Source organism: Lupinus angustifolius, chromosome LG17 (assembly GCF_001865875.1).
Source record: "Lupinus angustifolius cultivar Tanjil chromosome LG17, LupAngTanjil_v1.0, whole genome shotgun sequence".
In the NCBI taxonomy this organism is placed as follows: Eukaryota; Viridiplantae; Streptophyta; class Magnoliopsida; order Fabales; family Fabaceae; genus Lupinus; species Lupinus angustifolius.
The window spans coordinates 15597862-15611481 of NC_032025.1; the positions used below are offsets into that span (position 1 = coordinate 15597862).

Genomic DNA, 13620 nt, shown 5'->3' on the forward strand with positions numbered 1-13620 from the left:
ATTGCATGTTACTTTTTCAATTCTTTAGGTATCTTCTCTTCTCTATTCTTTTTGCTTAAATGTGTAGTTACTACTAATAATACAAGGGCTAAAAGTTTTAATGGGAATAGCATACATTTGTGACTAATAGAAGGGTAACGGATTTTAAAGTACATAAAGTTTTCTTTATAAAATTTCAATTTGTAACATTTGTATTAAAAATTGTTTTCATTATTATTTAAAACGTGGTAGTCAAAGAGGATATAATCCGGTATGACATATATATAAAAAAATGTATTTGTATGTTGTTTTGAAATCTTTGTATTTCTTGATTTTGTAAACAGGTCAGATAAAATTGGGTGTTCACATTGTCCATTTGGGAGGTTGAGTCTAATAGGCTTGATCTTATAATAACATCATTAATGGGGAAAGCATGAGGATATGTGGTCTGTAGCACCACTATCTATGATCCAAAATACATATTGACATTGGAAATTAGGTATACCTTCATCAATGTTATCACTGAGATCATGAGGATTTATGCTTGCAGAAAATGCATTAGCATCATTTTCATTGTTAATAGCCTTTGATTGTTGAAGCATATTGACCAACCCTTTGTATTGTTCATGGATTGATCCAAAGATTGAGTCATCCTTTCCAATTTGATGATAAGTGAGATTCTTTCCTGAGTTAGAGTCACAAACCATTGCAGAGTTAGCTTGCTCATTCCTGGTGAATTGGAAATTGGTTGGGAATCCATGGATTCGATAGCAAATTTGAATTATGTGTCCAGTCTTCTTGCAATGTTTACATAACTTCGCTGAATTGGTACCTTTGTTCCAAGAAGGTCTATGCTTGTAGAAGGACTCCTTCTACCATAGTTATTCGAACTTGCAGATACTCTACCAAAAAATGCTCTTGATCCCCATCCCATATTGGAGCTTCTTGCAACTAAGCCTCTTCTCATCAAACTGGTTCATGCTGCTAAAGCCTTGGTCTCAAATTTTGCACCGTATAGTTGCCTTTCTTGCTAGACAACTAGTGAAAAGACTCTGCTCATGTTAGGTAATGGCTCAATCAACATAATTTGGGACCGTACACTAGCATAAGCATCATTCAATCCTTTTAGGAATCTAATCACTTTATCTTCAATTTTGTATGTTCTCATATTGATCAAGGCATCACATGTACAAGGGATTTAACAACAACACTAGGGAAAGGGTATGAAATTGCCAAGCACGTCCTATAGTATCTTTAATTCAGTGAAATAATTGATAATACTCAACTCTTCTTACTTGAAATTTGCAATAGTTTCTTGTAATTCTACTATCCTGAACAAATTGCCTTGAGAAAATCCTTCTTTCAACTCATCCCTTACCTAATATGTTTTGTCCATCCATAATATGCTTTATGTTATTAAAGGTGAAACTGATCTTGAAATCCAAGAAATGACTATGTTGCTTGCTCTCTCCCATGGATGGTACAAAAAATCTATCTTGAGTGGCATTCGGATTGATCCATCAATGAATCTAAGCTTATGTTTTGAGATCAGGCACATTCTTATGGACCTTGACCAATAATGACAGTTTTCCCCTTTGAGTTGGGGTGACACGAGTGAAAATCAGTTATTCCCTTACAACTACTTCCCAAAAACTGACTATTACAACCCTTCCCTTTTCCCTTTATAGCCTTTCTTTCTAACTACTTTTGTAACTGCATTAACTACTATTCCCTTCAAAACTACTTTCTATTTCTTCTAATATATACATGTTTAATAAGAGTCTTGGGCCTCTTCCTATCAATACCCCACCCCCTAAAAGAACCACCTTGAGAGGGGAAAAGTAGGAAATTTCTCTTGTATGCTGCCAGCAGATTCCAAGGAATTGTTGTAAGCAGACATATGATTCCACTTCACTAATACTTCAATTGATCCATGTTGACTCTCCCTTATATCTACTATGCCTTCCAGTTCTACCTCCAACTCATATTCTTCATTCAACAATGATGGAAGAGGTTGAGGTTGTTGACTTGGTTTAAGAGCCCTTTTTAATAAAGATACATGAAACACAGGGTGGATCTTAGCATGATCAGGCAACTCTAGCTTGTATGCTACTGGTCTAACCTTGTTGATTATCTTGTAAGGACCATAGTACATGGTTGCTAGCTTAGCACAGGGTCTAGAGGCCAATGATTTTAACTTGTAAGGTTGAATTTTCAAGTATACCCAATCACCCAACTGAAATTCCACATCCCTTCTATATTTATCAGCCTGCTTCTTCATCTGGTCTTGAGCTTTCAACAAATTCTGTCTGAGTTCCCCTATAATTAGGTCTCTATCTAACATCAACTGATTCACTTCCTCTACCTTAGAGGGAAATTCTGCAGCCTTCAAAATCATAGGGGGGTCCCTACCATATAAAGCTTTAAAAGGGGTCATGCCAATAGAACTGTGATAGTTAGTGTTGTACCAAAATTCAGCCCATGCCAACCATTGTATCCACTGCTTGGGCCTAGGTCTTGCAAAACATCTTAAGTACCCCTCCAAACACCTGTTAACCACCTCAGTCTGTCCATCAGTTTAAGGATGGTAGGAAGTACTCAACTTTAATTGTGACTAGAAAACCTGAATAACTCCTTCCAAAATTTGCTTAGAAAAATGGGATCCCTATCTGAGATGATGGTTATATGAAACCCATGTAGCTTTACAACCTCATTGACAAAAAATTTAGCTATATCTTTGGCAGAAAAAGGATGACTCGGAGCATAGAAGTGAGCATACTTGGATAGTCTATCCATTCCCACAAAGATGGTGTCTCTTCCCTTGCTTCTAGGTAGACCCCCAATAAAGTCCATAGACACTTCCATCCAAACCTGAGTTGGTATAGGGAGTGGTTGTAGTAATCCTCCAAGAGTTAAGGTAGAATGCTTATATCGTTGACAAACCTCACATTCATCCACAAATATTTTTATATCCACATTCATGCCAAGAAAATACAAACAGCTCTCTACTCTTTTATATGTTCTAAAGTAACCAGAATGGCCCCCCATAGGGGACTCATGGCATTCCTTTAAAACCAAAGGGATTCTGTTTGAACCCTTTGCCAACACTAACTTCCCTTTATACATCAATAGCCCTCCTTTCAATTCAAACCCTTCATGAGATCCTGGTGCCACCATCAAGTCTTGCCTTATTTTCTGCCATTTGGGATCAAGTTTTACCTCATGTGACCAAGCTCAATTTCACTCTTTTTCACCAAAGAAATTGCGTACATACCCTTTCTGGACATGGCATCAGTAGCACAATTTTGCTTCCCTGGTTTGAATTGGACTTCAAAATCCATCCCAATGAGTTTCACTGCCCATCTCAACTGTTCTTCTGTGAAAAGTCTTTGATCATTAAGAAACTTGAGACTCTTTTGATTAGTTCTGATGATAAAATGCCTCCTTAACAAGTAATATCTCCATCTTTGTACAACTTGTATTAAGGTCATTAATTCCCTCTCATATACTGATTTTCGTTGAGCTTGTAATGATAAACCCTGACTCTAGAAGGCTAAGGGTCTTCCTTCTTGCATTAGGACAGGTCCCAAGTCTTTGCTAGATGCATCAGTTTCAACTATAAACACCTTAGAAAAATCTGGAACTGCTAACTTAGGTAAATCAATCATGGTTACTTTGAATTTCTCAAAGGCTAGGGTTGCTTCTTCATCTCATTTGAAACTATCTCTCTTCAAAAAGTCAGTGAGGGGTTTGGCCTTCCTTCCATAATCCTTTACAAACCTCCCATAATAACTAGTGAGCCCCAAAAAACCCCTCAAGCCCTTGATGTCTTTAGGTGAGGGCTAAGAACTCATAGCTTCCACTTTTGCTTGGTCAGCTTCTACTCCTTCTGCTGGAACAATGTGCCCTCTATACTCCAATTTGTTTTGAGCAAAAGTGCACTTCTTCCTGTCAGCTTTGAGAGAATTCAGTTGCATAACTTCCAAAACTTGCCTAAGGTGATCACTGTGTTCATCAATAGTCTGGCTAAACACCAATATGTCATCAAAGAAAACCAACACAAATTTCCTTAGAGAAGGTTTGAGGACCTCATTCATCAATGCTTGAAAAGTAGAAGGTGTATTGGTAAGGCCAAAAGGCATAACCATAAACTCATAATGCCCCTCATGAGTTCTAAAAGTTGTCTTCTCAATATCCTCTTCTTTCATTATAATCTGGTGATATCCAGACTATAAATCCAAGTTAGAAAAGATCTTTGACCCACCTAATTCATCCAATAACTCTTCTATAATTGGAATGGGAAACTTATTAGGGATATTGATCTTATTAAGTGCTCTGTAATCCACAAAAAATCTCCACCCGCCATCCTTCTTCTTAACTAGTATCATAGGGCTTATGTTAGGTCTGATGACTCCTCCTTGCAACATCTCCAATACTAACTTCTCAATCTCATTCTTCTGGTAGTGAGGGTATTTGTAAGGCCATATATTTGGTATATCAACCCCTTCTTTGAAGTGTACAGCATGATCTTGCCTCCTGCTTGGTGGAAGCCCTTGTATATTATCAAAAACTGTATGAAACTGTTGTAACACCTCTACAATTTCCCCTGGCATTTCTGGAGATTTAACTGCATCATCTTCCTTTTCTGAATATTGCAACATGAATCCCTCTCCTTCCTATCTTAAAACCTACATGAAGGCTCTTAAAGATAATTGACATTTGATTAGGGAAGGATCTCCCCTGATTTTGTGCATTGTGTTTCCCCTCTTGATGATCAATTCCAGCTTACCAAAATCACCCTTGACTTCACCCAAACTAGCCAACCATTCCAACCCCAATACCAGATCAACTCACTTCAAACCAAACAAATAAAAGTGTTGTACCACCTCTAAGCCTTGTATTTTTTAAAGCTCCCACGTATTTTTCAAATTCTTCCATGTATTCTACCACTGATCCTTGTTGTTTTAATGCCAACAGTTGCTTAAATGGATTCTGAAGCAGGGAGGGTTGAAATCTTCTTATTACAACCAACTTGAAACCCTCCCAGGAAGGTTGAGGGTTGCATCTGCACCACCATTGGTACCAATTGAGAGCCTTCCCTTCCAAAGTCATCTACGTAGCCTGCAATTTCTCATCTTCATTGACTTCCTTCAACATAAAGTACCTTTCTAGCTTGTTGACTCAACCATGTGCATCCTCCCCCGAGAAAATTGGAATTATTCTCCCTAATTTCACGCTCTCCTCCAATTCGACTCCCTTCATCATGAGATTGATTAACCCTAGGCCTCGTTGTGAGTTGAGCCAGAGCTTCTTCCAATCGTATCACTCTAGCCTCATTCAATTTCATGTGTATTCTATGTTCTTCCCTTTCTCGTCGCATTTCTTCTCTCTCATGCACCCAATCCTCAGTACTTCTTGCCATTCCTTGGGTTGACACCATACGCAGCTCCTTCGTGGATGAGTTCTTTACAGGGTACCAAGAATCTTGGTGCTCTGATACCAGTGTTAGAACTGGTAAGTATAGGTAGAATATTGAGAAGAAAGTAGAATGATAAAAAGGAATTCAAGATCAATGTGATCTTGAATCTATAGAAATTTGATTGAAATAGGAAAGAATTACAAGATTGTGACAAAAGTGTATCCAAGAGCTCTCAAAAACTGATTTGCTCCAAATCAGTTATTCCCTTATAACTACTTCCCAAAAATTGACTATTACAATTTACAACCCTTCCCTTTCCTTTTATAGCCTTTCTTTCTAACTACTTTTGTAACTGGATTAACTACTATTCCCTCCAATACTACTTTCTATTTCTTCTAACATATACATGTTTAATAAGATGTTTGGGCCTCTTCTTATCATACTAGACATTTGGATCTTGGTCGAGCCATGTGTACAAGGTTGATGTATTATAATATTTCTTTTTAATTAAGTTAATTTTTTTAATTGGATGGGCACTCCAAGTGGGACGGAAACGGAAAAGGGGACAAGTGATCCTCATCACATATTATGTCCCTTAGCAACATTCTTTAATTTTCATTTTCTTATAAACTAAATCCTAGCAACCAATTTAGGACAACATGGTTTAGCACAAAATGAAATATTCGGCACTCTGATGTCGCTGATTAATTGAAGTTATAGTTTACTCATATTTTTTTCTCCCTTCAATACTTTTTTGTGTTCTCGTTCATGAATATTGGATTTACGTAACATTTAATAATGTGATGTTTTAAATTGTGGTTATGGTTATTGCGATTGTGGTTATTGCAGCCGTTACGATGTGGATTGCGGTATGAATTATTTTGTGAGTAAAAATATATTTTTGACATCAATGCGGTTTGACGTATCCAGTCCGATGCAGTTGTGTTGCAGCCTGATGCGATCCAAATGCGGTCTGATGTGGTTACGTTGCAGCTTGTTGCGGTTGCATCACTGTGATTCGCTATGACACTGCAATTGCTTGTGTGATATGGTTGCAACGGTTAACGCAACCACACTACTACAGCCGCATCACGTAATATGGTTCACACTTTGAAATACTAAACAAGATTGTGGCGAAGCAGCAGGCATTGTCACCAAAAACCCGCAATTTCAAACGCTGAACAAGAAGACCATGGCCAAGCAGCAGGCATTGTGACCAAAAACCCGCAATTTCAAACACTGAACAAGACCATGGCCAAGCAGCACATTGTGACCAAAAACTTGGATACAGCAAACACTATGTCAAGGTCCATTCGTGCAGGCACTATTTGGATGAATAGCTTTGCCTTTGGGAATGGCGTCCCTTTTGGAGGGTATAAGATGAGTGGTTTTGGAAAATATATTATGGGATGGGTGCCCTTCACAAGTACATACAAGTTAAATCTGATTAATTCTCATTTACAACTCTCCCTAGCTTTCAATATCTCGTGAGTACATCATCAAATCAATAAAAAATAAAAGTGCAGGATCTTATGTTGCATGATATGGGTATGTCTTTCTTAATAGTTACCTTCATCCCTAAACTAAAAATTTCAGCATGTAACAATTTCGGTAAAAAATTATGCTAATACTTAGACGGTAAATGAGAGTCGAAATAATCCCTGATAGTGATTAAAATCTCTTCAAAAAAAGGCATAAAAATACTTAAAAAAATATTTTGACCCACATATAATATCTTTAGGGACTATATTTTGGTTTTCCAATTTTTCAGGGACATGGTATATCAAATTTTTTTGAGGGATACAATGACTTTTTTCTCTTCTTCATACATTAAAGCCCATAGTTAATTGTTAAATAATCTGTGTATTTTTCCCTGCCAATGCCTGGTTTTCAATAATTAATTAAAGCTGGGGTCAAGCATGTTGCATCAAAAGCTCTATGAAAAATTAGGATTTTTTTCTAATGAAGAAAAAATGAAAGAAAAAAATAAGGATCAGAGGGATCATGTTTGATCTAACTTCTCTTTAATGGAAATCTTGTCCAACCATTAGGAATTTGCACTTCATATTTTTTTCTAGATAACCCTCTTTTCAATTTTTTTCCTCTTTAATATCTATTGTTATTAATATTTATTATTTTGTTATCAAATAAACTATATTAAGCCATTGATTGAAATAAAATGTGTTTGACTCCATTATAAATTACTCAACAAGCTTTCTTGATAGAAGTAATTTAGTAGTCTTATTTGGTTAAAGACTTAAAAAAATCTCAAACTTATAAGCTCTACTTTGATAAATGAAATAGAAAACTTATTTCACATCATCTTACATTCATCCATCAGTTGATTAGCTAACGTTATCAAACATTTTCAATTCAATGAATTATGTCAAAACACATACGGTACTGAAAGGTTGTTGTAAAAAAATTACTAATAAAATAAAACTAACAATACCTCAATGAAATGGAAGGACATCTCCCTTCTTGTGAATGGTTATGGTATACTGATACATAAATCTTCTTGTGAATGGTTATGGTATACTGATACATAAATACATTTTTTTTAGCTAATCATGGTACATATAGTGATACATAGTTATAAAAATCACAAGTCAATGAATTAACATAAATACATTTTTTAGCTAATCACAAGTCATGGTACATATAGTGATACATAGTTATAAAAATCGTACTGTACCGGCCGGTTCAACCGGAAAACCGGTGAACCGGACCCCTAACCGGTACGGTACAGGTGTTGAACCGGCCAAGTATCAAAACCGGTCAAAACCGATGAACCGGCCGGTATTTTACTAAACCGGTTGGTTTATACACATATATTTTTTTTTTAAAACTTAAAAACTCATTACAACGTGACTCATCTTTCCATGTCTGAAGTACTGTCTGAAGATAGGATTTGGTACAAAAATATAATATTCATGTAAGATAACTTTGACTCATGTTAAAACTCTAAATTTATTTGTTTTATAGAGTGAGTTGTGAAGTTATGTGATTTATTTATATTTTGTGGTTGTTAAGTGATACTTTTGGATTGATATATATTTTTTAATTTAGACTTTGAATTTGTTAAAGACTTAAAGTTGTTTATTTATGTAAATTTTGAGTACATTATAAATATTGATTATAAATTTGAGCTACCTATTTGGAATTTTTTTTGTTATAGGTTGTTAGAGGTTTATATAAATAAAAATATAAGTAGGTATGTCCGGTTTAACCGGCATGCGATTTAATTACTGAACCACTAGTTGAACCACTGTACCATTATACTAGTACCCTAACCGGTTTAATAATCGGTACGGTTTTAACAACACTGTGAGTGATACACTATGTAGTATAATAGATGTGCTCCTAGAATGGGAGGACTCACCATAAACGCATAATACTTATTTCTCTTTTGGATAAATATTTGACCTGTTTTAACATATTTGTAACATCTAACAAAGAAATAAATTGTCTCAGGGGTCTTATCCGACCAATGAAATAATGCAATTCTAAATTGAGTGAAATGTATTGGTGCTAATGTATTATTCTCAATCCCCTGCTTATTTGTGGCTTCTAGAGTTCAATATTGCCATTTACTTCTCAGCTCATACATATAAGTTATTCCAAAACTCACTTCAAATTTATTCCAGATTAAAAGCTTTCAGAATTTAGTTGACACCATAAACCCACTTCTCAGCATTGCTAGTGAAGCTAACCAACTCCTCTGGCTTAAACCACAAGTTAATCTCATCTTTAGCAGTCTCTGGACCATCGCTTCCGTGGATGATATTTCTGCAGGCACGGGCAATAATCAGGTTGTGATGATCATAGAATAGACAATGCATTTATAAATTATAATGAGAAGAATAATGCTTCTTGTACATTATGTTTTCTTTGGAATATAATTCTCTCATGTTTATATTTCATATGGAGAAAGAGATACGAACGAGACAATGGTCTAGTGATGTAAGACTCCACTGTACTCTCAGATATCATACTATGTCAAAGGTCAAATGTTCGATTCCTGGGAGCATTTCTTACCTATAGGGTGAGGGGATATCCTTGATTATACAAATAATATGAAGAAAGAGATGTACACAAAGAGTCAGAAACCATAATCAGTCCCTTCAACTTCGATAGGCCTCACCTTTTTATGGTCTTTGTGTCTATTTCTCTGTTCATATTATAAGGTCAAGTGAATAGTACATGTGTGCAGAAAACATGATGATATCAATTGATACCACATTTTGCAAAATAGTACCTTCCAACAACAACAGCAAGATCACCCCTAATAGTTCCAGGCTCTGATTTCTGTGGATCTGTGGCTCCAATTAGTTTGCGGCCGTATGTAATAACTCCTTGTCCTTCCCACACCTATGACACAATTTTTTGTGAAATAAAAAAGACAGATTAGGAAAACAAGCTTGTTTGATTTCTAAGGCCAAAGGTTGAATCATTTCTAACCATTGCAATAACAGGGCCAGAGCTTAGGAAATCACACAGCCCGTCGAAGAAAGGCCTCTCTTTCAAGTCATGATAGTGCCTTGCTGCAAATTCCTTTGAAGGAATCAACACTTTAATTCCCACAAGCTTGTACCCTTTCCGCTCAAAACGGGATATAATCTCTGAAATCTGCAAAAGGAATACCTAAGAACCTAAACTTAACAAATGGAGAATTGCAACATGAAAACATCGAAGAAAGAGGTGGCGACCATATTGTGCCATGTGCAATCAAGGTTGTTTATACACAATGTCTCGCAGACAAATCATATGTTCCTATTGACATCTTAATCGTCTATTTACACTTCTTGTTAATCACTCCTAATATTTTAAAAATAAAAACTAAAATTTTGATTGGTAAGTGCGGAGTGTGAATAGCTATTTAGGAGTGTCAATAGCTTCCTTAATCCATAAAGAAGTGCAAGAAAATAAATGTAGATTCACTTTACCAGCCCTCTTTGCACTCCATCAGGCTTAATGGCAATGAAAGTGCGCTCCAACTGAGAAGGAAAAGGTAAACACATGAGAATGATATCAAGAAAGAAAGCGAGCAAAGTTGGGAGTTTAAACTGATGAAGATGTTTAGGAAAAATAAAAATATGCATACCTCAGCAGCATGCACTTCTTGATCTTGAAGCATGTAGGCTACAACAAATAGAAGAAGAAATAATCAGCAGCAAATATCTGGGTAAATTATGCAACTTATTGTGCAACAATCAGGCCCCAACAACTCTATCATATCATAAAGCAAACCATTTTTGCTCAAAGTTAACTAGTGTAAACTACTCTGATTAAGCAATGTAATTATAAATACTAATGCAATCGTCTCGGAAGTTTGATGCACATGGCAAACAGATCAAGACAGTAATTGCCAGTTCATGGTGTTATAGGCGATTTATATGTTAAACTGTTCCAAAACTCATGGTGAAGATTGACGAATATGTCCAAAAAAAACTAACACAAATAGGGTAAAAGAATAAGCATGAATTGATTACTTTAGAAGCTTGACTGAAGTTTTGAAATTCGTTTATGGTGTTGGGGAGATAATGTGAAGTAATAAAGTCTATACCACATCCAATACATTGATTTTATACCCAGACACTGCTCTAGGAAAGTGAAATTCAATTGATGTAGAAGAGGTTCCAGAAGCTCAGAGGCTAAACTTAAGCAAGGAACAAGGCTCCTCTTCCCTTTCCAACAAACAAACTTTATCTTTTGCACCCAAATCAGGCGAGTGTCTACTTGTCACTGTACTGTCTATCTATTATCACTCTTATTCCCTTACCTCTTTATTAAAAGAGTTGATTTAAAGTTTTAAACTATTAAATCAGTACAAATCAAGACTATATAATAAAAAGTTAACAAAACATGAGTAGCAATAGACACAAAAGAGTGACAATAGCAAACATAATATGTACTTATGTCCATTGTCACTCCCATGAGAGAATTCATCCTCTCTCACAAACCGATATTTTATGTAGGATTAGAGATGGCAAATCATAGCAAACATAATATGTACTTGTTTGCCTTCATGAACTCAAACCAAATACTAAAAAAATGTGATAACAGCAAGTGGAATTGTTTCAAGAGTTATTCTTGTCTAAACCTGCTGCGGGAAGAGCAAGAGCTCCTGCAATCCATGTTCTGGATCCACTTCCATAACCAGCCCTTCCATAATTTGAAGCGAAAAGCGGCACTTTGCTTGGCAATGAAACTGCTGCAGCTGCTGCAATGGCGCGTCCTCCTTCTGTAAAGATGATGATTTATGAACTCAGTCATCTCAGATGAACAAGCACTAATATATTTTCACATTTATAATAGTTACTCCCCATTCTTAAGAAGATATAGACATAAGAGCCTAAAATAAATACATAGGAGACAGAAAAATCCATAGCTTGAAGCAGAAACACGTCAAGGTTTCTATTGGACTTAGATCCTTGACCATATTTACATTATTTCGGGTTCATCCTACCGCGTATCACTGACACAGTTACATATAAAAGAAGTCTGTATAATAATAATGAACCACCTAGATACTGAGGACCAAAACCAGAACTGTGAAACTGAAACGGATTCCTCTCCCATACTGGATCCTCCGGTACAGGAGATGGAGACATATGGCATTAAAAAATTTAACAGTACATATTTTAAATTATTTTTAAATAAAGTTTTTTTAAAATTATTAGACCAATCTGGCTATGTATTTCAGCACAAGACTGTCCGGTAATGGAGAGGATCTTAGCAGGTGAAACCACGGAACTATTTCTTTGACATCCAGAATCTACTCGGGACTCTGATTAACGACAATTTAAGGATCTGTATCCATTTCTTTTTTCAGATCAATAAGAGATCTTATTTACTATAATGAATAACTCGCTTTAGAATAGACAATTCCATTGGAAAACCCAAAATGATGGTAGGATAAATAATGTGGAGAAGAAATGAATGGAAATAAAAAAATGGAAATGAACGTAAGATTGAGAAGAGAGAATAATAGGAGGATGTGATACCAGAGTAAAAACGAGAGCCCTTGGAGGCAGCGAGAAGGGACCTGGCAGCTTTGCAAACTTTTGAAGCCATCATCTTGTTTTCTTCGCCGTGACACTTTGAAAGACACAAAAAATGCGAATCAAAGATCAAGGATATGTGTGCGTGAGTTTGCCACTGAGAATGTGTTGCGTGTGATCTGCGTGCGTGTGTCGTTGTATATAATGATGTGATAATGTGTGGTTGGTCCCTGTGCGTCTCGTGCCTCACGTTGCTTTTTAGTTTTTGCACTTTCCTTTTTATCAATTCAAACTACATATTTATATATTTATTAGAGTTAATTACACTAATACTTCTCAATTAGTGAAACTATAAAAATTATCTCTCATTTTTTATTCACACACAAATATTACCTAGTTTGTATATTTTCATTATACTGATCAGTCTTGAATGAGAAATAAGTGTCATCTTTTAAATAGAAAATATAATAAATGCAATTAAGTTAAACAAAACAAGGTATATTGTGAGGAAACATCCGAACAGTACAGTATACCATGTTTTGTTTAACTTAATTACATTTCTAACATTTTTTTGTTCAAAAAATCACACTTATTTCTCATGCAACGGTGATTAGTGTAATGAAAGTATGAAAATTAGAGGGTTTATATAATTTCACTAAAACTCAGGGGTGTCAATGTAATTTACTCTATTTATTATGGTCTCTCAAAGTTGTTACTTAGATTAGTTTGATCTCTTAAAATTTGAAAAAAAATTAAAAACTTAAATATAAGTTAAATTATTTATTTTTAGCATGTTTATAATATCTAATAAGGAATAATTTGATTATAACAAGGTCTATTTTAACTCACGTTTGATATTTTGTATGATCATTTTAGATTTTTAACTTTTTATGTAACAAATTGGTACATTTGAAAATTTTAAGGAAACAAAATAACTATTTATTATTTCATTGTTTGATGTGATTGGTTTTAATTCAATCTACGCATTGGATTACTGGTTGCACTAATGATTCACTAATTGGATCAATTGACTCGATGCATAATAATTTTTTTAATAAAACTTGAAGCATATTAAATTTTTTACTAAGGTGATAATATAATACTACTTAATATTTTTCATTTCAAATATAAAAATTTATCATTACATAAGTATAAGTATGTGATTAAACAATCAACAATAAATATTGTATTTATAGTAAAATGTCATGCATATATATT

The 13620-nt window shown here is 35.1% G+C and overlaps 1 protein-coding gene across 1 annotated transcript; it reads right to left on the minus strand.

Annotated features, from left to right (window-relative positions):
• On the minus strand, window positions 8884-12580 carry LOC109331537 (nucleoside diphosphate kinase III, chloroplastic/mitochondrial-like). The gene is made up of 7 exons (XM_019566099.1): window positions 12406-12580; window positions 11502-11642; window positions 10503-10540; window positions 10345-10395; window positions 9860-10027; window positions 9657-9769; window positions 8884-9187 (listed from the first exon to the last, which is right to left on the minus strand). The coding sequence occupies exons 1-7, from the start codon at window positions 12476-12478 to the stop codon at window positions 9064-9066; spliced, it is 708 nt and encodes a 235-aa protein (XP_019421644.1). The 5' UTR covers window positions 12479-12580; the 3' UTR covers window positions 8884-9063.

What these genes read in the sequence shown, in the direction of transcription:
- LOC109331537 (XM_019566099.1), bottom strand. Translation starts at nt 12,478, where the DNA reads ATGATGGCTTCAAAAGTTTGCAAAGCTGCCAGGTCCCTTCTCGCTGCC. An exon ending in AAGAAGTGCATGCTGCTGAG is followed by an intron (nt 10,396 to 10,502) that starts GTATGCATATTT and finishes TTTCCTTCTCAG; the next exon opens with TTGGAGCGCACTTTCATTGC. An exon ending in CTGGCCCTGTTATTGCAATG is followed by an intron (nt 9,770 to 9,859) that starts GTTAGAAATGAT and finishes ATTGTGTCATAG; the next exon opens with GTGTGGGAAGGACAAGGAGT.